Source organism: Mus musculus, chromosome 16, assembly GCF_000001635.26.
Source record: "Mus musculus strain C57BL/6J chromosome 16, GRCm38.p6 C57BL/6J".
In the NCBI taxonomy this organism is placed as follows: domain Eukaryota; kingdom Metazoa; phylum Chordata; class Mammalia; order Rodentia; family Muridae; genus Mus; species Mus musculus.
The window spans coordinates 57,154,531-57,181,225 of NC_000082.6; the positions used below are offsets into that span (position 1 = coordinate 57,154,531).

Below are 26,695 nucleotides of genomic sequence, written 5' to 3' on the forward strand. Positions count from 1 at the left end.
AAGCTTTTCTATCCATTTTTGAAACAGAAAGATAGGAAATTTGTTTGTTTTTTTAACTGAAACCCTCTTCAGTCAGTTTCTTGTTGATTCAAACTAACTTTGAAGATAGATATATACAAGGTTTTATTGGTGTGGTCATGAAATTTCCTGCGAGGATTCATTCTTTATCTGTGTCTTAGACTCAGCCTAGAAAGCCATCTGTCATATGTTATGATGGAGCTACGTTCTCCGTGCTGACTCCACACGGTAGTTTAATCATAGTCTCAACCATGGAGAGAACTTGAGAACTTAAGTAAGCTAAAGCCATAAACATCAGAGGACACAAAAGAGGACAACTTCAAAAGGAAATAAGGGAGAGCTGGAGAGGTTTGGTTCCCAGGACTTCATGTGGCAGCTCACAAGCTGCCTTTAACTCCCCGTAGGTCCAGTTCCAGGTGATCAGACACCTTCTGCCTCCTCAGGCAACACACACGGGCACACACACGGGCACACACACGGGCACACACACACACACGGGCAAAATAACTAAACATAAACAATCATTTTAAAGGAATAAAAATAATAAGTTGACCTTTGTGAAAATACAGTTTGTTCTTCAAATAATACTTTTTTAAAAAATAAAAATTAGTTGGCATGATGGAACAAGCCTATAATCTCAGTACTTAGGTGACAGAGATGGTAGAGTCACTTAGCAAGATAGAAAATGATGAAATTCTAAGAGAATAAATGAAGTTGCAGCTGTGGTAAGGAGAATGTTTAGCATTGAGATCTGGGCTTAATCCCCAGTGTGAGCTCTGGTAAATGTCATTTTCCCCCTTTAGAGCAGGAGACTGTGACAAAAAATGTACATCAAAATATATAAACAACTTATCATTTGAGGATAAAGCCATAAAAATATAGGCAAAAGTTATCAACTGATATTTTACCAAAGATACATGTGAAAAGATTAGTATGAGTGACTGATCAGTTTTTAATGTTTTATTGTGTGAAGTGTACATGTGGAGGGCAACTTTATAGAATCGGTCCCTTCCATCATAGGCTTTAAAGATTGAACTCGGGTTGTCAGGCCTACAGAGCAAAAGAGGCCTGCTTTTATCCTGAGCCATTTTACCAGCCCAAGAAATACTAAATCTACTGAGAAGAACCTGCTTATGGCATTGTGCCTATAATCCCAGCACAACGACTAGAACTCATACAGTTGTTGGCAGCACTGTCAAATGGTATGATCACTTTGGAAGCGATTTGATAGTGAAGTAGATATATGAGCCCACAACTCTACTGCTCCAGACATGAAAAGATTGTTTCTGACTCCTTCATTCAAAAGGCAGAAAGAACTCAAATTTCCATCAACAAGTAATACATCACTGATACACAGGTAAGATAAAAGTACTAGGTTATAATTCACTTTTTACATAACTCTAGAAAACTCAAAGCTCTCTGTTGATAAAGCTTATCAGTAGTTGAATAACTAGAGTTCTTAGAAGACTCTAGGGAGGGGCTGAAGAGATGGCCCAGTGTTCAAGAGTGCTTACTGCTCTGGGAGAGAACCTAAGTTCAGTTCCTGTCACCCACATTGGACAGCTTAGGAATACCTCTGACTGCAGCCCTGGGGAATTCCTTCTGACCTCAGCACCTGCACATACCCATGACACATACACAGACAAAAATAGTCCAAATGCTTATAAAGAAACTCCTGGTGGCAGTACAGATATTCACTTTCTTGACTGGTATTTCATAGATGAATGTGTGTGTGCTAAATCTTACTAAATCATATACTTCATTTTTATTTAATCACTGGCTTTTCTTACTCTTCTGTAAGTAACCATAATAATAGCCTATATGCTTTTATATATTGGAAAAGTTTTGATTTACCAGCATGGTATTGAACCAGCCATGTGCTAAACCAGTATTGTGTAGGTCACGGGTCCCAGCTGCACATCTATTCCTGTTTACAAGTGGCACATTCAGCTCTATTGGTTTTTTTGTGGACTTTTTGTTTTCTTTTGTCTTTATTGGTCTTTTGCTTGTTAATTTTGATTTTCATTTTATGGAGTTTTTGTTTGTTTTAGAAAGAAAAAGAACATAAATCTGGATGAGTGGAGATGAATTGGGAAAGAAGAAAAACATCAAAATATATTGTATGAAAACAATTTTTAATAAAAAGTTTTAAAAGTGTCATGTTGATGGGATATTAGCACCATGAAAATTAGTGTTCTGGTAAATGTACATTTTCTCAGACAGATGGGACCAGCCCACCACACATGGAAACAATGCTTAGAGGCTTCAGTTTTTAATTGTTCAAAAGGATCTTGGGACTGAAATGCCTAGGAACCATCAGACTAGTTAAGAGCTAGAACATTGTTACCAAGCACATTTTAATTAAAGATGAAACTTTTAATTAAAATAGGGGACCTTGTGGCACAGATCATTGATAGAATTAACATGAAATGGCCCTGTTCCCCCCTCCCTCCAAAAAAAAGAGATGTAGTAGAGTTGATCATCTGACAGAGCATCATCCTGTTGGTGACATTTTTGAAACAGATATCAAGGCTTCTTTGATTCCACTGTATAGAGGTCTGCTCGTTTCTGTTTTAAAATGGGGATTTGCTGCCGAATTTCAGCCAGCTTCTTCAGGTCTGCAAAAACAGGAACACACATGATTAATAATTTGCAACTACTTAACCAAGCAATTAAATTTTGTCCCCAGACCAAAGTCTCAGCAAGTGACCTAGGAACATTTGCCTTGTCTGGATGCTGGTGACCTGGAGTTGGTCCTGGGTCAGTTCAAACTAAACAAAACCTAGTGAGACAAAGCCCCAGAGCTCACCCTCAACACCAGGATATCACCAGGATAGAAGAGCAGCGCACAACGGAACCCTTCCAAGTCAGCCACAGACTGGCCTGAGAGCAGTGGGAGCCCCAGAAACCATAACCACAGCAGGGCAAAGCTTACCTATGTCTGAGTACAGGATTGTTTCCTCCGTGCCAGCTTTGGTTAGGACCTGCCCCCTGAAGAAAATCCAGAGAATGAATGGGGATTCGCCAACCTCAAGTTCTCTATATTTCCTCCTTGTGTACCAGGCCAAAAAAAGATTCTAAGATCTAAAATAAAAAAGTAGTATAAATTCTGGTTCTGTTATTTATGTTAAGAACGTGTGGCACATCATGTGGAAATAGGAGTCCTGTGAGGCTTGGTAAGGAAAGTGGGATATGTTTAATAAACTGCACACTCCTGGAAAGCCATAGCTCATTCATGATTATAAGTATCTGGGAACAGAGCTGCCAAGAGTCAACAGGAAAAAGCCCCTCCTAAGGAAGGTCTCCGTCTGTCCCTCATGTGCTCCCAACTGCAACCACATCTGAGGGTAATGAGGCCGGGCCTATACAGGGTCCAGATTTACAAGAACCCTCTACCTGTGTGGCTGAGATCCCTGGCTCCCTATGCTTTGGAGTTTCGGATTGGAGGACAAGACTTTACCCAGTGTCTGAATAACAAGAGTGTGCTGACAGGAGCAACAGCCCTTCAAACGACCAGGTGAAGGCTATTCTGGAAAACTTTGCAGTAACCAGCCTTTTGGCCCAGTGCAGGGCCTCAATAATATATCTATCTGGAGAAATGATTAATTTCCAAATATGTCAAAACAAACCATCTGGCACAATTAACTGACTGTACTTATCAGACAGCCACAGACTCTCAGCAAGGATGAAATACCAATACCATTAATTTCATTTGATTGAATCCTAATTCCCACCCATCTGTCCTGGCAAATTCAAAGTTCTTTCTCTAATGTCACTCCCACCCAGACACCGACCACCCTAAAGTCATAGGCTGAAAGGCCTCAAAAGCCTTCAGGGAAAAAAAAAAAGGAAGCGCATATAACACACAAAAATTACTCTGCAACAGCCACTCTAGGTAGCCACCAGGAGAACTGGCTGTGGAGCCTTTCACCAACATCTAGATAGGAATGTGACAGAATCCAGCCTAACCCACTTCTCCAATGCCCATAAACCCTGGTGTGTGCAACTACTGAGAATCATACACACAGGGGACACTCCTTTCTAGGACCCTTTATTTATTCTGAAATTGTAGAAATACTGTGTGTGTATACACAAGTAGCCTGGACCAAAGCCAACTTTTGAAGTCCAAAGTTCTAGTAAGGACATGTGTCTGACTGAGATTCTATATGTGAATGTCAAATTACACATACAGTTGCCAACCGTGTGATATGTCCATGGAGAAACATCTGTGTGATGTTCTGTGTTCTCAGTGGTAAAATTCTTTGCCGTTTCACGGGGGACAGTCAGTTTCTTCTAACCCTATGGTTCTCAACTTTGCTAATGGTATGACCCTCATGGTGTGGTGACCCCACCACCACCACCACCACAAAATTATGGTTTATGGCTGCTACCTCATAACTGAAATTTTGCTACGATTATGAATCACGTAAATATATGATATGCAGGATATCTGATGTGTGGAGGAGTTGTGACGCACAGCATGAGAACCACTGCTTTAACCCAGTCCCCCATCTCTAATCATTACACGCGGAGTAACACTCTTGCCTTGCTTCTCATTCCTGCCCTTGAACCAGTCACTCAGCCTAAATTTTAGCCAGATGCAAACTAAGAATTCTGAGATCTCTTCCTAAAAGCAACCGCTTGCCTACGCTGCTGCCTTGTTTATTTTGTATGACTACCAGGACTACCTAGACAAGCAAAGATGACAACACTTGAGCAAGCAGGATCCGCTTTCTTATCATGTGGGTTGCAAGTAAAAAGCTTCCCTTATGCTTGTCCGGGTGTATGGATGAAAGGGTAGGAATTGTAGAAAAATGACCCTGTATCATCTTTCAACTTCCAGCTGAGCTCAGCCTAAGACATACTCACCAAGGATCCACAACAGTGCTGTGTCCCCAGGCCACATACGAGGCTTTGTCATCCCGAGCAGGAGAGGCTGTAGCCACATACACCTGATTATCAACAGCCCTGTAGTCAACAGAAAGCAAATACATTGCACGTTGCAGACCTTTATACAGTTCTTTAAAATTAAAAAAAAAAAAAAAGGCAAACTACGAAAACACTAGAAGTAAACACGAAAAGGCCTCTGTACATTGGAATGAGCAAGAGTTTGGGGAAAGCAGTAGAGTTGCCTCTAACAGTTTAAAACAGGCCATGTGGTCCAGAAATCCCACTAAAAGGTACAAGTCCAAAGGAAATGAAACAGCACATGGAAAGACATGTGAACCCAGCATTGGACTATCACAGGAAACAAGAAACAAACATCCTGTGTCTATTAACTATTGAGATAAAACCCACGTACAATAGAGTGGCATTCAGCCACTGTAGAATGCCTTTAACCCCAGCATCTCTTGAGGGAACTGCTATGGCATCGGAGACAGTACCTAGCAGAGCTCTCTGTGCAGAGTCATCCTTTCTAAGTGCGTCTGGGTGCCAGGGAAGGCAGGCAGACAAGGGGCAGGGCTCCATCTAAGGCTGATAGATGTATCAGCTCTGAGATGCTTGGTTCCTTTCTTACCGGGCTCGCTGAAGCAGCTCCCAGTGGGCTGGTCCTGTGGTCAGATTGAAAGCTCCAGGATACACCAAGAGCTGGCAGCCTCCAGAGGGGAGAGAGAAAGTGCAACGGTGAGCACTCAGTTACTCCCTCCCTTATTCCTCATCCAATAGAGCCGAACTCAAACTCTTCCACACACAAAAAGAGGTCAGCCTAGTAAGACAGGCTCTGAATTTAAGTTTTTAGAGATATACGTATAAAACACGACCACAAGAAAAGTGCAGTGGATGGCTGATGTCAAACTTCACTTTTAAAAAGAATGATGTTATCAAAATGTCACTTGGCCTCAGATGCTCAGCACCACATAGTGAAGAGATGTACACTGTGACTTCCCAACCGATTTGGGGCAGTACAGTTTCAGACACTCTTAAGCCCAGAATGCATGCACCTCATCTGCTAAACAGCTGTCAATCATCCATAGCACTTAGTTAAGTGTCAGTCATTTCGGTAGCTTAGTAAGGACACTGGTATTTGCTGAATGGCATCAGAAGTTTGTAAATTCTCTCCATCTTCTGTCATACCAGTTCTCTGAGGGAACCACACCCTCTTAGAGAGGCAAAATGAGTGTTCATGTGCTACCAGAACTTCTGACTTGTCTCATTTTTTACAGGCAGTAAGTTGTCCAAATCAAAATATTACTGACTATATATGTGAGTGTTGAAACCCATGAGAGTACAGACCATTGCTGCATTTCTACCTGGCCCCATGTAACTCCAAATACCATGATATTTACCCTCAAAGGGTAAAGGGAATATTCCAGAACAAAGCTTTTACTATGGATGGAGTGTGTGAGATCACACATACCCTCACCCCTGTAACCATAGTATCCCATGCTCAGCCTGTTTAGCGAGCTGCTGTGGAAGTACTGGATGCAGAGACATTAACACTGTATTTTCGACATTCTGTGCACATTTATTGTGTTTTGCTTTTTTGAGCAACTTTTGTTAGGGGCTATCTTCATGCCACAGACACCACCCCAGAATCAAACCCCAAGCAGCTATGTAACCCATCTGTGGCCCTAACTCACCTCTTTGTGCATAGATTTGTGCAAGCTCCGCGAAGCGCATATCATAGCAGATGCCCAGGCCCACTTTGCAGTAAGCTATTTCCAAAAAGAACGATGCACAAATAAGTGAACCTCTGGTGTAGAATGGGGGAGTAGAGCTGCTCTGATCCTAAAACCCTGACTAGAAAGAATTAACCCAGGACTCCTACACAGACAAGGTGTAAGTTCAATCCTACTGGGACATCGTTCAAAGACAACACTGTCAGCCTCAGGATAGCTTTGACAACTTCCTTCTGAACAATATGCAATGTATTAATGTAATGAATTAAGTACAATGTGTCAATGGTGGCCCACAGGAACACCCTGGATGCCATGGTCCAGAGGCTGTAACCCAATGGAAGAGCTATGTCAAAATCCCAGGGTTCCATTCTCCCCAGACTTTCTAGATCTCTGACTGCTTACTCTCCTAATTCTGAACTTTTAATATGAATGTGTGAAAAACTTGGAGACAGACATAAAAGGGAAAACACCTGCTCCTCTTCTCTGGGATTCCTGTAAGAGGCAAACTTATCTGGTACGTACGCGTATCAAATGTGGAGAAACTATCACCAGGGCTCAATGTTTTAGATTCTTGAAACGTAATTTTCCCAGGAACATCAATGTCAAACAGATGGATCTGCATCATAAATAATTGATTTGGTTACCTCTGGCCTCAAGAGCAGTAGTGGCAGATATCTCTTGATGGTCAGATATGGACATGCTCTAAGATTGACAGCACAAACATCATCCCCAGTTTTGGCCATATTGTACCTACAACTAGCTACATCCAACCACTTATTTTATTGCTCTGTGTAGGATCTCAGGCAGGGCCTTAAGTAATTGGTGTCTTTATCTTGTTTTCAGTCTCTGAAGAAACAGGTTAACAATTTTGCCTATCCTTTCTACTACAGGAAAATGGTGAAATGATGTGGCTTTTACAACCCCTGTTGTCTCCAGATGTGAAAAATGTGCAGGCTCATGGTAGACGCATTATGTTGTCCTTATTCACCCCAAATGCTAAGGAAGATTTCTCAGAATCAGCATCAAACTGACAAAACTGGCAAAAGAAGAAGAGGCCTTTGGGAAGCAGAAACAGGTATATCTCTGAGTCTGAGGTCCAACCAGTCTACCAGGATAGCCAGGGCTACATAGAGCCCATATCAAAAAAACAAACAAACAAACAAACACAAACCAACACTATCAACAAAGAAAGCAAAAGGAATGTGCAGCATTTAGAAACAAGTAAGTTGGCATGGTGGCACATGCCTGTAATTCTAACACTAAGGATGCTCTGAAAGGAGGACTGCCACAAGTTCTGGGCCAGTCTGGACTACTGGAGTTCAAAGTCAGCCTAGGCTACCCAGAAAGACCCTGTCTCAAGACAAACACAAAATCCAGGTAAAATTTTGCAAAACAATTCCAAATGAGATTTATTCATTTCCTTCCCTTCCTTCTTTCCCCCTTCCCCTTCTTCCCCTTCCTTCCCCTCCCTCCCTCCCTCCCTCCCTCCCTCCCTCCCTCCCTCCCTCCTTCCTTCCTTCCTTCCTTCCTTTTCCTTTTTCAAGACAAGGCTTCTCTCTGTAGCCCTGGCTCTCCTGGAAACCACATAGTAGACCAGGCTGGTCCCCAGCTCAAGAGAACTACCTGCCTCTGCCTCCCAAGTGTTGGGATTAAAGGTATGCACCACCAAATGCCTAGCTAAAGTAAGATTTTTTTGTTTCAAGCACAACAAATGTTGTGATATCAGAAGATAAAGCAATGTAACTTATCACATTAGTAAAGGAAATGCCATATGATCTCAAGGACATATACTGAGAGACAGTAATGTATGCTGTGCCTGAGGAGGAGGGGAGGGGCAACGACAGTGACTAAACCCAGGCCCTGCCCATGCTATGAAAGCAGTCTACCACTGAGCTTCCTCTCCAGCCTGTACCCAGGAAACTTCTACAACCAACCATGGTTTTCAAAACAAAGCAGAAACACTCTCTAGGAAGGGAATGCTTTTTATCTAGTAGTCATACTAAGCACTTCTGAAACGTCATATTTACGAGTAAAATAGTGAGTATGTTTCTTCTGAGACTGGAAACGACTCGAGGACACGTTCTTTCTTTTTTGATTTTTGAGACAGGGTTTCTCTCTGTAGTCCTGGCTGGAACTCACTCTGTGGACCAGGCTAGCCTCAAATGAAGAGGCATGTGCTACGACTGCCCACCTAAGAGCACCTAAAATTTAACGGTGTGTCTGAGATCCTACACAGAGCAACAAGTTCAACAAGGTTGAGCCATACAGAACCAGTGGCTTAAAGATTAATTACATCTCTATCCTTGCAAGAAACAGAAACTGGAAGGCGATGAGATCGGCACAACTTACCTTCCTGTGCTTTACCAGTAAACTTCCATCAGGCCCAAACACAGAGCAGGTATTATACAGTTTCCCAGCATCCTCTTCAGGGATGGAGCCTTCCATTGAAGAAATACACAGTCACACAAAACAGTAACAAAAAGGAATGGGCCAATAACCTTGTGAGAGTAGGTTAAAGGCCTGGCAAACAGTCATTTGGGCCCAATAATAACATTTATTCTAAGCATTCTTTTCCCCCTTAAATATATCTTACAGTGATTAAGCTCCAAATTAGTGATGAAATATAACTAGTCCAGATGTTAAAGAAAGGTTTAAAAAATAACCAAAATGCCCTTGAAATTCAGTCATGATATTGAGCAGCAGTTAATATGTAACTTCCAAGCAAAATCAGGAATTCCTCATTGCTCAAATCCATCAAGTCTTACAACAAAACTGAATCCCACGGGCCCTAGTTGAGAAATGTTAAGACACAAACTTGCATTTTTTACACTTAGTATATCTTGAAGTGTATCCCAAACTGACCTTGAATTTACAATCCTCCTGCCTCAGCTTTCCTAAGTGCTGTGATCATAGGTGTATGCCACTACTCCTGGCAACCTCATTCTTTTCAAGGGCTAAAATGTTTAAATATAACAGAAGTCATTCTAGCCTTTTTAATATTTAGGTGTTACACCAGGTGCAAGAAGTACCTCCAATGAGATATATGCTGCTCTCCTTTGCTACTTCAGAAAGCTTTTGTGTGGACTCTCCAGGAATCTTCTCTGCATAGTCAGGAAAGTAGGTTGTTCCATATGGAGAATTGAAGCACTCCTAGAGTCATGTTAGAGAAGGAAAAAGGGGGAAACCAGGCAAACCATTTAAAGATCTGCAGAAAGTAGAAACACAGCACTGCCCATTCGGCTTGGAGTGGAGAAAACACCAGCAGGAAAAGATTCAACTAAAGCTAAAGAACGTTCAATGGAAAGCAGACAGGCAACCAGCCCAGGCGAGGACAGGGGACTGGTAACCTGGCAGAAGGCTAGACCTGGAGCCTGTGGATTACCAGTTCTTGGACATCCAGGTCCATCACAAATCATGTTTACTCTGTGATTTTTGAATCCTGAGGTGAAGTCTAGAGCTCAAAATTATACCACTTATTATGTAAAGCAATAAAAGTTATGCATTAAAAAGTTCTGAAAGCCACAGAAGTTAAACTGTTTTATTAACTGCAAATAAGCTGTTTCTAACTCCATTCTGACATTTTTATGACATCTTTATGATGTCTCTCATGGATAGGAAAAGTGGGTGAGGATGAAACAAAGACAGGGCTGGGACACAGACACCAAAAATGACAAAGACACTAATACTTGCATACAACACACGTCTGCCTTCTGCAGTCCTTTGACATGTCAGAAAACAACAGGTAAACATTTACCGGATATCAATTTAAGTTCACTCATTTTGCATTTAACAACAGTGTCTACGTACCAGGCATTATGCTAAAAATGACCAGCATGTCAAGAGTCAGCGAGCTAAGCAAGCACGCACATAACTCCAAGCACTTTCCCTCCTAGACTTGTACTTCATCTCAACAACATCAACTAACAAGAGACCATGGTTAGGTGCCAGGTACAGATGAGTCCTGTAACTGATGCACAGAGAACATCAGGTTTGTTCTATATAGTAAGTTCCAGGCAGCCATGGCTACACAGTGATCTAAAAAGGAAGACTGGATTGTGCTGGGAGATGTCTCAACCAGTAAAGTGCTTGTCCCAAAAGCATGAGGGCATGACTTAGATGCTCAGCACACATGTAAAATAAGCCCGGCGTGAGGAGATGCACTCATAACTCCAACACCAGCGGAGGAGTGAGGAGAGGCTCTCCGAGGCTTGCCGGCTAGCCAGTCCAGCTTACTTGTGAGTCCCAAGTCCCAGTGAGAGACCTCACCTCAAAAACAGAGTGGTTAGACAGTGGGAGCACAGGGCTTTAGTCCCAGCACTTGGAGGCAGAAGCAGGTGGATCTCTGAGTTTGAGTCCACCCTGGGCTACAGAGCAAGTGACAGAACAACTAGGGCTACACAGAGAAAGCCTGCCTTGAAACAACAAAGTAAGACTGCTCCTGTGGAACTGACCTCTGGCTCCTCAAAGTGTTCCCTTTGCTAACTGATCCCTGGTCATTCAGGATCTCCGAGGCTGTACTTACCACCAAATATGATACAACCTTCAACTCAAACCTCGAGACAATTTTTCAAAAACTGAACAGTACTAAAGCAATGTGGTCTGACCTAAAACACGACAATAAAAAGCCTGACTTAGGTAAGGTACCAAGTAATTGTACAGGCCCTGAGTGAGTCTTTAAGGAAGCCCCCCATGGATTTCTTACTGCTTGTCTGAACAGGGGAGGTGATCTTGTTCAAAACTTGTAACCACGTTTGACATCTTATGATAAAGGTCGCTACTAGTCTTTGTGAAAGATGAGACAAATACGAAACAATATTAGGGTTCCAAAAGGCATTGCTGGAGGTGGGACATAAGAGGACCACTGCCAGCACGCAGTACTGTGGTGGATCCACAGCTCCTGAAGAATGGGCAGGCTGCCCTGATACTTACAGGCAGAGAAACTATGTTGGCACCTTGCTTTGCTGCCTCCCGCACTAGGCTACAAGCCCGGGTAAGGTTATCTGATTTAATGGAAGAAACTTGAAGCTGTATGAGGGCCAGGCGGAAAGCTGGGGAAAAAAGAAAAAAAAAAAAAAAAAAAAAAGTCATCAGATCTGCCCACTAAGTTCACCCAGGGCCAGGATTCTCAAACAGGATATCAGGCAGTATTTGAACATGGTTTTTGATTGACCCAACTACTGGCAATCTAAAGGGGTATATCGACAACACTGACAAAACCTGGCTTCTGAAGAAGGCCGAAGCTCTCCTTAAAAGTATAAAAACTATGATCGCTCATTCCTTGGCTTATCCTAAATATGATGAGAGAGAAAAAAAAAAAAAAGGCATTTAGCCCCTAACACCTCTTAATTGAACAGTGCCAGAATCTGTATAAAAACAAATGAAACCAAAACCTGGCATTATTTTCAGGTTAACAGACCTTGAGCTGTCACCAGAGTATCACAGAAACTCACTAATATCTCCCCTAACCCTAGGAAGTTAGACTGCCTCTGCTCCTGAGGCAGGAAAGGATAATAAAACTATAGTTTTGTTTCTAGCTTCTTCCAAAAGCCACCCAATATGGACAAGGTCCCGACCCAGGTTAGGGGCCGGTGCAAAAGCGCCCTCTGCAGGCTTACGCAGGAAAACCCCTCCACTGGGGTCCTCCGTGTGCAAGACTTGTTGCTTCCCCTTCTCCGGAAAGCGATTAATGATTTTGAAGATGAACAAGTCGGGGCGGAGGGCACGAAAACACCTCGAGTGACGGGCCTATTACGGGAACAACATTTACATGAATATGCCAGGACAGTGCAACTATAAACTTTTACAGACGAGGAACTGCGGAGTGAGGTGTGATTATCCACCGCTTTGTGAGGCGAGGAAGTCAGAGCCACGAGTTGGACACCACCACCCAACCCGCAAGCTGACCAGCTCCGACAGCACAGGACGCCCCGCGCGGAGGCCTGTGCTCGCACGGCCAGCCGCCCCTGGGCTTCGCCGCGCCGCGGACACCGGTGACAAGAGCCACCGGCATGGCTGACCGGGGGACGCAAGGACCCAGCCGGCTCATCTGCACCGCCGCACGGAGGACCCCGCTCCCGCTGGGAGCTGGACAACCAGACCACGAGCCACTTACTAGACATGGCTCTTCCACGGTGCACCGCAGGCCACAGGGACTCCTGCCAGTCAATCTCCTCCGCAGCGTGCAGAAGGCGGGGCCGAGCCGCGCGCGCAGAAGGGGCGTGGTCAAGGGCTGGGTCGAGGGGCGGAGCCTCGATGAGCTTTGAGGATTTTACTGTTTTGTTTTGTGCTGTGCTGTAATGTAGGTGAGTAAGCCTCCGACTTTGTGCACATTCAGTACCAGTCTACATTCTTGCCTGGGCACCGTACTAAAAATGGCTCACCCTTTGCGGTTGCATACACCAAGAAGTGATAATTACAAATTCTTTATATAGGGCCTTCAAAAGCAAAGTCAAAAAAGAGAAGCCTACGTTATGGTAGTGTGCCATAAATGGTCTGGGGTAGAAAGGTCCTACTTGTGGCACAAAGGACATAAATTTCAGGTTAGATCATGGCAGTGGCCAGGGTAACGATGCTCCATGCTGACTGGCTTGAGGAAGTGCACCTGGTTGTTTTAGGCTAGCAGGACTTCAGAACCTTGCTCCTAACTGGGCTGGGGAAAGAGATAGAGTTGGTGCTAAGCAGTATTCTACGATTTGACCTTTGTATTTATTATTTAATTTTTATTCATTATCATTTATGTAAATATTTATTTTTGTTTTGAGCTTTTCCGGTTTTCAGACAGGGTCTCTTGTAGCCTAGGCTGCACTTTAACTTGCTATGTAGCTAAGGCTCACCTTGACGTCTAATCCTCCTGCTCCCACTCCTGAGTGCAGGGATTGAGTCCTGTAGCAACACACCCAGCTAGTGACATTGCTTTCTAAGCTTTGCAGTGCTTGCAAGTTAAAGTCTATACCTTGTCACATTTGCAGAGCACGGAGCCAAGGGGATTAGAGAGCTTGACAAGAGGAAAGAAAGCCTGCAGATCAGATCCCCAAAAGAAATTTTAGTCAGCTGTCTTCAGTGGGGCTGAGCTTTTCACAAACTTTGGGAGAGACAGAGAGAGCCAAACAGAGAGACAGAGAGAGGGAGAGAGAGAGAACCATAAACAGCAGTTTGAAAAGGACAAAGCAGGGCTGGAGAGATGGCTCCGTGGTTAAGAGCACTTGGTGCTCTTGCAAAGGACCTGGGTTTGGATCTAAGCACCTACATCGTCCTGAGGGGATCACAGAATTGTTTCTTCCAAGAACCTGAGAACACTGGGGAAGCGGGGTGAACAAAGAATGTATGCGCTGGAGGAAGGTGTGGGGATGGGTTGCAGTATGGCCTTATGTCTTCCAGGGTTAACATATTTACCCCATCTTCATCTTGCATTAGAAACTGCAGTGGCCTGGTAGCCATGGCAACTACTGAAGACAAAGCCAGGTCTAAGGTGACAGATCTATTGACAGCTCTAGTAGAAAGAGGGGGGAAAGGTCACAGAAACCTCACTCCCTGAGCTCAACTGATCCTCCTTCCTCCTTCAATAGCTGGGGCTATGAGCACCCCAGCACCCACCTAGTGCCACTGGTTTTAGCCTAAGGTACATATATAAGACAAATGTTTAATCTGCAGGCAAAATACAGATAAAGAGAACAGACATCCTCCAGGGCAGAAGTTTTGAGCAAACTTGTATCAGTTTATTTACAATTGTAATTTATAAACAGTAACACAAACATCTTTACATTAATATTATGAAAAAAAGTCCCATAGCTGAGAGACTTCAGGACATCTCAAAGAGGGTGTCGAGAAAATGGAAGAAATGAAATACAACAGTTTGGGGGAAGAGTTATAAATATCAAGTACCGTACAAGGTGCAATTTCATGCAAATGTCTTCAACCACTCAAATACATTGTTTTTATTTAGATATCAGAATAGAGTTCTTTTAATTATGTTACCATTCACTTGATTTCCATTAAGCAAATTAAAACACTGGCTACTGGTGGGGTACATCTAGATATTTCTATCAACCAACCCCTTGGAAAAAATCTATTACATGTTATGACATGGCAGGTTCTATTTACTATTTTTCAGACAGATTTTATAAAAATCATCCCATGGTCGGAAGCTGTTCCGGCTCTCTCAGCACAGTGACTAGTCTGAGCAAGCTGCGAAACAAAGCAGACGGCGTCCGTCTTTCAGAGAGTAAGGATGGAACAAGTGCCAACCACGCAAACTTTACTGCGACGGCAAAAACCGGGGAACTTTTAGAAAGTGATAGAGAAACAATGGGAAATTCCTACAGCTCTCTGATTATCTTTCTTTTAAAAACTGGACATTAGTGTGGTCACGGGTGATCATTTCAAGGAGGATAATCAGTGTGGCAAAGCATTTTGAAACAGCCTAGACCAAATGACCCATTTGTAATAAAGACCAAGGACATTTTTACAGATACAATTCTGTCCCCCAAATGCTAATTTTAACCTTAACATGCCTACTTACTTCTAGTGCTGTTAACTGTTCCTTAGCAACTTGGGGTGAGGCTCACTATCTCTGAGGCAATTAGTCTCTGGATAATTACCTACTGGAGGAAGGAAGATGGGGAAGCTGACCTTCGGTGTCTCACTCTGGGCTGTGTTTTGAGTTGCTATGATCTCCATCCATTCCATCCAACAGACTTCAATCTTTTTAAGAACAGAACAGTGAGCTAATCATTAGTCTAACCGTTTATTTTCGATAATGCTCATTGTAGTAAAACTCAATGTAGCAATTAAATCTCTTCAACTAATTCTATCCCTAAATTTCAGTGAAGACATTGCAAATATGTATGTGTACAGTTGTTTTAAAACCTGAAAATGATGCATGTCCTTTAAAACAGCTCTTCAAAACAGAACTGCATTCTGTGCCCTTGGATCCATAGGGCACAAGGCCAGTTACTTCAAAGTCATTTAATAACTGACCTTTATAATAAATCATTATATAAAACCAAAGATGCAAAAGAAACTGTTAAAAAAGTGAACCCATCCCGGTATTGATTACAATAATTTGCATTTAGACCCTCTACTCAGGCACCCCATGAGCAAATCAAAGGTCTCTGCTTAGTATTGAGTCAGGAAATATATTTTCATATTTCTCTTCGTTGCCTTAATTTCACTTAAATAACTTTCTTTTACATTAACTTTCCAAAGCATCCAACACTTTCATGATCTGCTGTTTTATGGCTCTGGTAGCATCTCCTGCATTTGGAATCAAATACCTATGGGGGAAAGACACATATGGATTAGTACAGCACTTTCCCTTCAGCTCTCTGCTGAGGGGTCACATAAGGGAGCAGAGATGCCTTGCTGTGTGCTCCATAACTTACCTCCAAAGTCAAAGCCATGGGACTTTTCATCTATCACACAGCTAAGAATCTCTCAACTACTAAGTATGTGTGATGTCCAAAGAAAAGGCGGGTAAATCACCGTCCTTGCTGTCTAGTACAGATGGGATTTAAGCTGCTACAATTAGGATTTGATGGCATGCAATTCCCAAGACAATGGCAACTCCGGGACTTGCTGGTTTGACCTTAAGCAAAACATTAAGTTGTCTAAACAAGATTCAAACCATCTCCAGGTTAAGAAGTTTTGATGATGGAAAATAAAATACCAACTTAACATTCTAAGACAAATTTATTTCCTCACAAATCAGCATTTAGTGTAGCATTTGTATAATTCTTTTTCTAACATTGTTTTTATTTGTGTATATATATTTTGCACATGTGTATCTATGTGCACAGAGACCAGATGAGGGTGCTGCATGTCTTTTTTGTTTGGGTTTTATTTTGATTTTTATGTGTAGTCCTAGAACTCACTCTATCGGCCACGATGGCCTTGAACTCAGATCCCCCTGCCTCTGCCTCCCATTGCCGAGACTAAAAGCGCATGCCACCCCGACCAGCTGGATGTCTTGCAGGTTGGAGTATAACACCTGTGAGCCATTGGACGTGGGTTCTGGGTGCTGGGAACTGAGGTCTAGCCCTCACAACAGAGCAGAGTCTCTAGACTGTTACAGTATTTCTTGTTTTGTTCTTATATGACACTGCCTCAGTGGGGGTGGGGAGTACTTATGTCATGGAGTGGTAAGTAGCGCTCAGAGTCTGAACTCAGGTTGTCAGGCTTGGCAACAAGTGCTGTTAACTGCTGAGCCGTCGTCTCTCTTGACCCCTAGATTATCATTAACGACTCTGGTGTGAAATTTGCTACAGCGTAACTGAAATCATGCACCAGTGTAGAAGCCACAGATACCAGGAAGATGCTCACAGATGACACTGTTCCAGGAGCGGAGCACCTCAGTGCTCTCCGCCAACACCCACTCACCAAAAGCCAGAAGGAGCCTGCACTTAATGGGCTCTATTAATTCAGGTAATAATTAATAATAATAATAATAAACAACTTACCTTTCAATAGCCAAGATTTCTATCCCGGAAGCACTGCTGTTTCCATACTTGAAGGTAATTAGCTCGGGATGTTTTTTTTTGGACGTAATTTTCACTACAGAATTTAGTGCTTGCCGAGACTGGATGTAAGCCAGGCCTTTCCTTGAAAGAATCTCCCTTAAGCAGTACATATGGGTGGCGGTAACCAGCAGATGGCTTGAGAGAAAAGAAGTTTAAGTGAATTGGGTCTCGACAGACATGTCAGTTCAACAGCTCCAGTGTAAAAAATTCAACTTCAAAGAATTATTTTTGAGTTATCTATGAATATATTTGATAAACAAGCTATATATTTTTTCATCTAATATTATGTAAAATTGTTTTATTAACAGATAATACCATAATTATTTAAGAGTAAAGGTATGTTTTCTAATGAGAAGTTGAGTGTAATGTGTAAATAATTTTTAACTTTAATGGACTATTCTGCCATTCTCAGATTTTTTTTTTTTTTTTTTTTGGTTTTTCGAGACAGGGTTTCTCTGTGTGGCCCTGGCTGTCCTGGAACTCACTTTGTAGACCAGGCAGGACTCGAACTCAGAAATCTGCCTGCCTCTGCCTCCCGAGTGCTGGGATTAAAGGCATGCGCCCCCACGCCCAGCTCCATTCTCAGAATTTTTAACAGGATTATATGTATTCAAAACTATTCTCTGTCTAATATCATAAAGTCCATTACACAATTGTTGGGTTTCCTTACATATTTTATAATATTCTGCAACTAAATTCCGAAGGCAAAATGGGCATAGCTTAAAAACAATTAAAGCAGAAAACCTCAAAACTCTTATATCTTAGCTCACTTTTAACATAGCAAACAATAAGGCAAACTATTAAACATGCCTAGAATTTGAAACATTTTGCCAGACATGGCCTAGACTCATGAAGAGAACAGGCACGTAGGAGAAAAGGGAAAGCCCTAGCATACACTGCGTGAGAACAGGCAGGCAGTGCAGGACGCACTCAGGGCGGAGGGAAACTGCCAAGGCTAATGTGGGCAGCACTGGTAACACTCGGGCAAAGTGATGGCATCAGAGTTATGTCAGAAACTGCTGGTACTCTTGGGATTGTACGCTGAAGCACTTAGGGTGAGCTGCTCATGGATGGCCTGGGTGTGCCTGACACTTATTATGGGGACTGTGAAGAGCCAACATGTCCAGGAGAGGGGCATCAGAGTGTTCAATGTACTATTCACTGTCCTGTCTCAGAATTTCCAAAATACAAAGTGCCTAAGACCTTTAAAAACAGACACTTAACAGGAGTTGACAGTGGGAAATGAGGTCTTTTGCACTTGAATAAAAAGTCCCTTGCACTTTATGTCTATATTGACTTTGCCCAGTGCGAGTTTACTTGTAAAAACATGTTCAAAAGTACCTAGGAAACATATGTCCACTTTCTTTAACTTCTTTACAGGGAAAGTGATGCTTGATGTCCGGCTTGTTGATCCAGGTCTGGATGTTGACAACCTCTTTCCTATCATCATCTGACATGGACGAGCTGTCGATTTCATCTGGGAGGGAAGAGAAGGGTTAAGGCCATCAGCACCTTCTTAGCATGTGACACTTCTTAGCATGTGACACTTCTTAGCATGTGGACACTTCTTAGCATGTGAACACTTCTTAGCATGTGAACACTTCTTAGCATGTGGACACTTCTTAGCATGTGAACACTTCTTACCATGTGAACACTTCTTAGCATGTGGACACTTCTTAGCATGTGAACACTTCTTAGCATGTGGACACTTCTTAGCATGTGAACACTTCTTAGCATGTGGACACTTCTTAGCATGTGAACACTTCTTAGCATGTGGACACTTCTTAGCATGTGAACACTTCTTAGCATGTGAACACTTCTTAGCATGTGGACACTTCTTAGCATGTGAACACTTCTTAGCATGTGGACACTTCTTAGCATGTGGACACTTCTTAGCATGTGGACACTTCTTAGCATGTGAACACTTCTTAGCATGTGGACACTTCTTAGCATGTGGACACTTCTTAGCATGTGGACACTTCTTAGCATATGGACACTTCTTAGCATGTGACACTTCTTAGCATGTGGACACGTCTTAGCATGTGGACACTTCTTAGCATGTGGACACACTGCTTAGCAACCACAAACTATTGGTTGTGTTCTTAAAGTAGGGCATGACAGTGAGAAACAAAAGGAAGCACTTCAAATCCTGCTGGTTCTGTTACAGAGACACGGGAAACAACCCTTACAGTAAGCAAGTCCACTCAAACTCCTGGGAGTACATGTTGCACTTTTGAGAAAAGATGTCACAACTGTGGCCTGGCATGTCAGTGAGAAGCACCTTTCTCGAGGCAGGGAAGGCAGTGTTCCCCTTTGCCAGTTTCTGACTTAATAAACAGCACAGGGGAAACTTCCTGAAGGGAACACCAATAGCTTATGCTCTAAGAACAACAATCGACAAATGGGACTCAGAAAACTGCAAAGCAGCTGTAAGGCAAAGGGCACTGTCAATAGGACAAAATGGCAACTAACAGATCGGGAAAAGATCTTTACCAATCCTACATCCGATAGAGGGCTAATATCCAATATATACAAAGAACTCAAGAAGTTAGACTCCAGAGAATCAAATAACCCTATTAAAAGAAATGGGACACAGAGCTAAACAAAGAATTCTCAACCGAGGAAAGTCTAATGGCCAAGAAGCACCTAAAGAAATGTTCAACATCCTTTGATGTTTTGGTAAATCTCCAACCCAAATATGCCCCAGCAATGAAAACACAACTCAATTAATATAAATACATGCTGTGCGCTTAGATTGGGCAAATCTACCGCCACACTACCATCTTCTCCATCTCCTTATAACTTGCAGTTTCTTCAGGCCATGTACTTCTGCTCTGCTTTTCTTCTTCCTCCTCTTCAGCATCCTCTCCCTCTTCCATTTTCTCCTTCTCACTCCCCACCTCCACTCCACCATCCCTTTATCTGCCCAATCTCCTTTATTTTACAAATTAAGGTGGAAAGCAGGTTTACAGGAAGTCACCTGAGTGCTGACTCATTTCTTGTTTGGAGCCCCTCACAGGGATGGAATTAACATCAAATATAATTAGGCCCAAGGCTCTCCACAACACTTAGTCATCAGAGAAATGCAAATCAAAACAACCCTGAGATTCCACCTCACACCAGTCAGAATGGCTAAGATCAAAAACTCAGGTGACAGCAGATGCTGGCAAGGATGTGGAGAAAGAGGAACACTCCTCCATTGTTGGTGGGATTGCAGGCTTGTACAACCACTCTGGAAATCAGTCTGGCGGTTCCACAGAAAATTGGACATAGTACTACCGGAGGATCCAGCAATACCTCTTCTGGACATATACCCAGAAGATGTTCCAACATGTAATAAGGACTCATGCTCCCCTATGTTCATAGCAGCCTTATTCATAATTTCCAGAGGCTGGAAAGAACCCAGATGTCCCTCAACAGAGGAATGGATACAGAAAATGTGGTACATTTACACAATGGAGTACTACTCAGCTGTTAAAAACAATGAATTTATGAAATAAATAAATATATATTTTAGGTAGAAAATATATATATATTTATTTATTTATTTTAGGGTAGGTGAGTGGGGGAGCACCCCATGCAGGGGGAAGAGGGATGGGATGGGAGTTTCCAAAGGGGAAACTGGGAAAGGGGATAACATTTGAAATGTAAATGAAGAAAATATTCAATAAAAGAAAAAAAGAGAAAAAAAGAAAAGAAAAGAACACTACGTCCTGCATTACATCAGGAAAATGTTCTTCAATTAAAATAAACATTCTAATTTTGTTTTCCTAAATTAAGAAAATGGAATTGTAATGCCTCAGGTTAATAATTACAAATGTTCCTCCCTTTGTTTCTGTGTGTATGGTCCTGTGAGTGCACGTGTGCACATGTACATGTGTGTGTACATATGTGTGCACTTGTGTGCGCATGTGCCTGTGGAGACCAGAGGATAACCTCTATGTGTGTCCTGAACTCAAGTGAGCATGCTGGGCAGCAAGCAAACTGACCTGCTGAGCCATCTGGCCTCCCCACCCCCACCCCAGCCCTTCCCCGCCCCCTCTACCCCACCACTTTTCCTTTTGAGGCAGTGTTTGTCACTGCCCTGGAGCTCACTAGGCAGACTAGGCTGGCTGGCTGTAGATTAACTCCAGGGATCCACTTGTCTCTGCATCCTGGATGCTGGGATTACCAGCCTAGGCCACTCTGCTAACTAGTTTTATGACAACTAATTCTGAAAGAGAAACTTCAGTTGAGAAAATGCCCCGTGAGGCTGGCCTGAGCAAGCCTGTGGTGAGTTTAATCACTGATGACTGATGATTCTTGTAGCTGGTGCCTCCCCTGGGCTGGTAGTTCTCAGTGCTATAAGAAAGCAGGCTGAGCAAGCCATAAAGAGCAAGGCAGTAAATAGCACCCCTCCATGGCTTCTGCTTCAGTTCCTGCCTCCAGCTTCTGGCTCTGAGTTTCTGCCCTCGGAGATGAAATGACCTGAGAACTGTAGGATAAAATAAACCCATTCTTCCCCAAGTTGTTTTGTCAGAGTGTTTTATCCCAGAATTGAAAACCTAAGTTTGACAGTCACCAGAGTTAAGTGGTTTTGTTTCTTTGGTGATACAAGGTTTCTCTGAGTAGCTTAGGTGTCCTGGAATTCACTCTGTGGATCAGCCTGGCCTTGAACACAGGGATCCCCTGCCTCTGCCTGGGAAGTGCTGGGAGATCAGTGAGCTCATCTTCAGAAGGCAGGAGCACTTGGCATCCACCTGAGGGAGGGAGGCATCACGAGTACACTACAGACTTCTGTGGCTGCCTCCATCTCCCCACACTCTGCATGCACGCTGACACACACAATTCTAGCTTCCTCCTTTTGCTACCGCCTACTTTCCATACTATACGTAGGCGTGTTTGCAGCGAAGTGTTAACAGACCACAGTGGACTCATTCACAATCCACCATCCTCTCCCTCTTGCTCATGAAGGACGTTAAAATAATCAGAAGGACAAAGAGATACATAGCAACAGGAAGATGGTGACAGAGATGAAAAAGGAAAAAGAACAGCTAGAAATACCATATTTACTTCACTGCAAATTTTCTAGCAGTCACATTTGTAATATGACTGAAGCATCAAATATGCTTCTCTTGAGCAATCTTACTGCTAAGAGCTAACTCTCTGGATATACTTTCAAAGTCCATCCTGATATATGTACAAAAATGGAGCCACTCTAAACAGACAAAAAAATCACAAGACTACCAAAGTTGACTCCTACGACTAGGCAAATAGGTGATTATCCACAACAGAAAGAGAATAAACTGGGCTGGAGAGATGGCTAGGTAGTTAAGAGTACTGGCTGCTCTTCCAGAGGCCCTGGGTTCAGTTCCCAGCACCCACGTGGCCTGTAACTCCTGTCCCAGGGGATCTGATGCCTTTGCACAGACAGACATTGAGGCAGAACGCCAATGCACATGAAATAAAAATAAATACATCACTTTTTAAAAAAGAGAATAATCAGATATATGGGATATTGCTGAGTGGAAAGGACAATGACATTTACAGTTACAGTCTTCTCATATTTTTACTAACTTTTTTTTTTTTACTATATTTTTAACTATTTTTACCAACATAACTTTTTCTAACTCAATATACATATAAACTATGGTTACTTACATTATTTAGGCTGTGGAATTATAAGTAAAAATTATACATTGACTTTGATTTTTTTTAACATGACAATCCTAGATAAACTAAATCTCCTAGGTACTAGAGTGCCATCTAGTGGCCTTTTAGGGCCTTGGCACCTTCCTTCAGACCCACAACTCTCAGGCAGCAGGTGAGTGTTCAAAGGCTTAAATACAGCTTCCACCAACAGCTTGCTCCTCAGCTGATGACAGGTAGTTGAGGCCTATGCAAAATGTCTGCGTAGCTTTCTAGTGAGCACCATTCAAGAATTCTAAAGCGAAAGCATTACTAAAAGGCCTTCTGATAGTCAAAGGACTCTTTCTTTCACAGAGTTCCTTGAAACCACTGGAAAACACAGATATTTACATTACAATTCATAACTAGCAAAATTACAGTTATGAAGTAGCAAGAATAATTTTTATGGTTGGGGATTAGTACATGAGCACCTAACTGTCAAAGCATTAGGAAGCGTGAGAACCGCTGCCATAGACACTTCCTGCTAGGGAAGTCCTCCTGATAAGCCTTGGTTTGCAAGTCCCAGGACGACGAGCCCTCAGGGCAGAACAGAGAGTGTGGGTACGTGTATTACTACTCAACCTGTGTCATATTCCTCTTCATCGCCGATGCTGAACACAGGCTTCACTCCACGGTAAGGCTTGCCCACTCTGTCGCTGCTGCTCACGTGCCTGCATCAAAACAAGTGTAGGAAGGAGACACCACTAAGAAGTAACCAGAGATTTTTAACTCAGCCTCGTCTGAATGTTCGAACACAATGTAAATGTTCTTCGCCCTTCACAGAGCACCCACAGCTTTAGGACAACTATACTGAGAAAACTGCAAGAAGATAAATGATGTAAGCTAAGAGCCATGGGCCATTCTATCCAGCCATGTGCCATTCTATTCTATCCAGCCATGGGCCACTCTATCCAGCCAAGGTAAAGCAGTTCAATGCTCCCATTTAGGTTAGAAGGTTAGGCGCTTCTGGGCCTGGGGAACTTACCCCTCTGCAGTTTCCTCATCGGAAACATAGTAATTACAAGAGACTTCGCCCTTCAGGATAACTGTGAAAACGCAGCTATCCTCTCCCCTTTACAGAGCCTCAGAACACCACGTAGCGAACATGCAATACGAGCTTACTACAACAGAACAAACATCGCAAGAACAGGAGGGCCCACAGCTCCTCTGGTAGCTGCAAGTTCCTCAGAGCTTCTCCTCCACTTTTATTCCTGCTGCTTCTGTTTTAATCCATGCCAAGATTATACTTCTTTTACATAAATTAAAATGTTTCAGTAAAATATTGCATAGTTCTGGGGGGAAAACTGTTTCCTTTGTAGGATAACTACCCACTACAAAGAAGGCGAGACTTGTTCTTTCTTCACCTAACACAAAACCATTCAGATTCTTCCATTTTCTCAAGACTCTTCATCTTGAAAGAAAAATCAAGATGATTTCAAGATGATGTGGGTTGGAGAGGTGGTTCAGTGGTTAAGAGCACTGGCTGCTCTTCCAGAGGTCCTGAGTTCAATTCCCAGCAACCACATGGTGGCTCACAACCATCTGCAGAGGGATCTGATGCCCTCTTCTGGCATGCAGGTGTGCATGCAGAGCACTCCTACATTTAAAAAAATTCATAAAATTTTTTAAATTCTTCATTTAAGTAGACTTAAATGTTTACCTTTAAATCAAGCCTCCTTAAAGCAAGCAAGCAGGCAAACACTAAATGAGTTTAGTATGACAGACCCTCTTAGAATTATAAGTTAGGTTAACCTGTACTTAGAATTTTGTTGAATAAAACATTTGTAATGCAAAATCATCCTGTAAGCTACCAAACCGTGATCATTAGGAAGTGTCAGAGTTTAGATCTGAAATGTCCCCAAAGAAGCCTACAGTGAAGTTTATTCCTGGTGTAGTGCTGTTTGGAATGTGGGAGAAAGTTCAAGAGGCAAGGCTTAATGGAAGGCCTTCAAACATTGGGGTATGTTCTCTATGTCTCTGTCTCTCTGTCTGTGTATGCGTGTATTTTGTGAATATGCACATGTGCATACCATATTCACCTACATGTGCATGCGTGCAGAGGCCAGGGGACAATCTTGGCTATTCTTCTCAAGTACCAACCACCTTGCTTTATGATATAAAGGTCTCTCACAAGACTGGGGATTACCAAGTAGCTAGGCCGGCCATACAGAGAGTCCCAGGGATCCACCTGTCTTTGCTTCCCTAGGGCTGGGACCATAATCATTCTTTTTTTTTTTTTAAGATTTATTTATTCATTATGTATACAGCATTCTGACTGCATTGTATGCCTGAAGGCCAGAAGAGGGCACTAGGTGTCATTATTGATGGTTATAAGCCACCATGTGGGTGCTGGGAATTGAACTCAGGACCTCTAGAAGAGCAGCCAATGCTCTTAGCCTCTGACCCATCCCTCCAGCCCCTGCCCAACTTTGGTTTTTGTTTTCTTTTGTGTAATGTACGTTTCTGGGATTGAATTAGGGTCCTCATGCTGGCAAGGCAAGCGTCTCCCTAAGGTTTCCCCCCCACCCTGCAGTGACAGTTCAAATGAACGCGGTGACATTTCCTCAATATCTCTTACTCAAATTGCTTTTTTCCTTTTTTTTTTTTTTTACACTTGTTAGTTTGGACTATTTTTAAAAGGCTGTATATTGATATTTGCACAAACAGCTACAGAAATAGTTTGGACAAGTTTTAACTTGCCACACTCAGAAATAACTTGATTCTTTCAAAAGTGCTACTTCAATTACACTTTCAAAACAATAGACCTATATGTGGACCACAGAAAACTAAAGAGAAAGTTAAGAACTTGAGAGAAAAACATAACTAAACTTCCCAGACGTGAACTCAACATTCCTAAAAAAGGATGACTCACAGAAGCTTATAATTCTCAAAAAGAACAAGTGTCTTTAAAACAGACTAAGGTAAAATTAAATAGTTGTCTTATAATTGCCTTGTGTAGGAACAGTAAAAAAAAAAATCAAGTTACTCAACTGTACTTTAAAAATGCTATTTCCTATCACTGGAAATGATGGAATGATGAAAAAGTAAACCCATAATTAACCCACATGGCTGAATTTCTATTCAAAGTATGACCAGACTCTTTAAAAATTCTCTCTCATCATTTGCTGGGTGTACACAGACTTGCACATGAGCCATGGAGTGTATGTGGAGGTCAGAGGACAAGCGCTGGCAGCTGCTTCCCTCCTTCTACCATGTGGGCCCAGGGACCAAATTCCAGCAGTCAGGCTCAGCAACAAGCGTCTTTATTTGCTCAGCCACCTTACCAACTGCATGCTCTTTGGTAAATATTCAATTATTGCCATATTAATATCTCAATTTAAGGTGAAGAAAATTCCTGCAAGAATATAAACTGTAACACTGCATGTGGTTATTAAGTTCGCAGGGCTCACGGGCTTAGCCTAATTTGAAAACTCGGCCCTTAAATCAAATCTCTGTAGCATCCTTACTGGGGACAGAGAAGGAAATGGACAGGACAGTAGAGACCATGTCTCCCATGATCTCCTTCATGGAAAATCCAAATGCAGAACCTAGAACTAAAGCTCTTTCAGATTTACACACGTTAACTCATCAACGTCAATGCATACATCTTAATAAGAAAACTCTCAAAATTTATAAATTTCCATAAAGTCCATGTTAAAATTTGGATGCTGGCGATGCAGCTCACTGATAAAGAACAAGCTTCCGGCCCTTGGTTTAACTCCAGCATCAGGTTCTGACCATGAACTGTTTCTGGACTTCAATTCTGTCATTTTCCATAAGGCCAGGAGACCGGTCAATTATTAGAACACTCAGGCTCCACTGACTCCCGACTCGGTGGACACTTCACCCCTCACTGTTTCAGAATAAAGCCTGCAG

At 42.6% G+C, this 26,695-nt stretch overlaps 2 protein-coding genes and 1 long non-coding RNA gene across 10 annotated transcripts in view; 1 reads left to right on the plus strand and 2 right to left on the minus strand.

Annotated features, from left to right (window-relative positions):
• Nucleotides 1–2,134: 2,134 nt before the first annotated feature.
• On the minus strand, nucleotides 2,135–12,802 carry Nit2 (nitrilase family, member 2). Its single transcript, NM_023175.1, has 10 exons — nucleotides 12,751–12,802; nucleotides 11,568–11,686; nucleotides 9,668–9,788; nucleotides 8,988–9,076; nucleotides 7,161–7,254; nucleotides 6,600–6,674; nucleotides 5,537–5,615; nucleotides 4,888–4,986; nucleotides 2,954–3,009; nucleotides 2,135–2,636 (listed from the first exon to the last, which is right to left on the minus strand). Exons 1-10 carry the CDS (start codon nucleotides 12,755–12,757, stop codon nucleotides 2,545–2,547), a joined length of 831 nt encoding a protein of 276 aa, NP_075664.1. The 5' UTR covers nucleotides 12,758–12,802; the 3' UTR covers nucleotides 2,135–2,544.
• A 36-nt stretch (nucleotides 12,803–12,838) lies between these two features.
• On the plus strand, nucleotides 12,839–21,658 carry Gm16892. The gene is made up of 2 exons (XR_003951893.1): nucleotides 12,839–12,940; nucleotides 16,864–21,658. It is a non-coding gene; the product is annotated as a predicted gene, 16892 (long non-coding RNA).
• Nucleotides 14,332–26,695, minus strand: part of Tbc1d23 (TBC1 domain family, member 23) — a 62,667-nt gene continuing 50,303 nt past the window's right edge. For 4 of the 8 annotated variants that reach the window (NM_026254.2, NM_001358433.1, XM_030249251.1 and 1 more), the window contains 4 exons: nucleotides 23,402–23,490; nucleotides 18,494–18,629; nucleotides 17,093–17,287; nucleotides 14,332–15,910 (listed from right to left, as the gene is read on the minus strand). In NM_026254.2, coding sequence (NP_080530.2) covers nucleotides 15,829–15,910; nucleotides 17,093–17,287; nucleotides 18,494–18,629; nucleotides 23,402–23,490 — 502 coding nt within the window. In that variant the 3' untranslated portion in view covers nucleotides 14,332–15,828. The remainder of the gene's footprint in view (nucleotides 15,911–17,092; nucleotides 17,288–18,493; nucleotides 18,630–23,401; nucleotides 23,491–26,695) is intronic. The other 4 variants (XM_030249252.1, XM_030249253.1, XM_006522485.2 and 1 more) reach the window with 1 other exon arrangement.

Coding starts and splice junctions, on each gene's coding strand:
- Nit2 (NM_023175.1), bottom strand. Junction 9,789..11,567: donor CCAACATAGTTTCTCTGCCT/GTAAGTATCAGG, acceptor ACATGACTCTAG/GAGTGCTTCAATTCTCCATA. Junction 3,010..4,887: donor AGCACTGTTGTGGATCCTTG/GTGAGTATGTCT, acceptor GATTTTCTTCAG/GGGGCAGGTCCTAACCAAAG.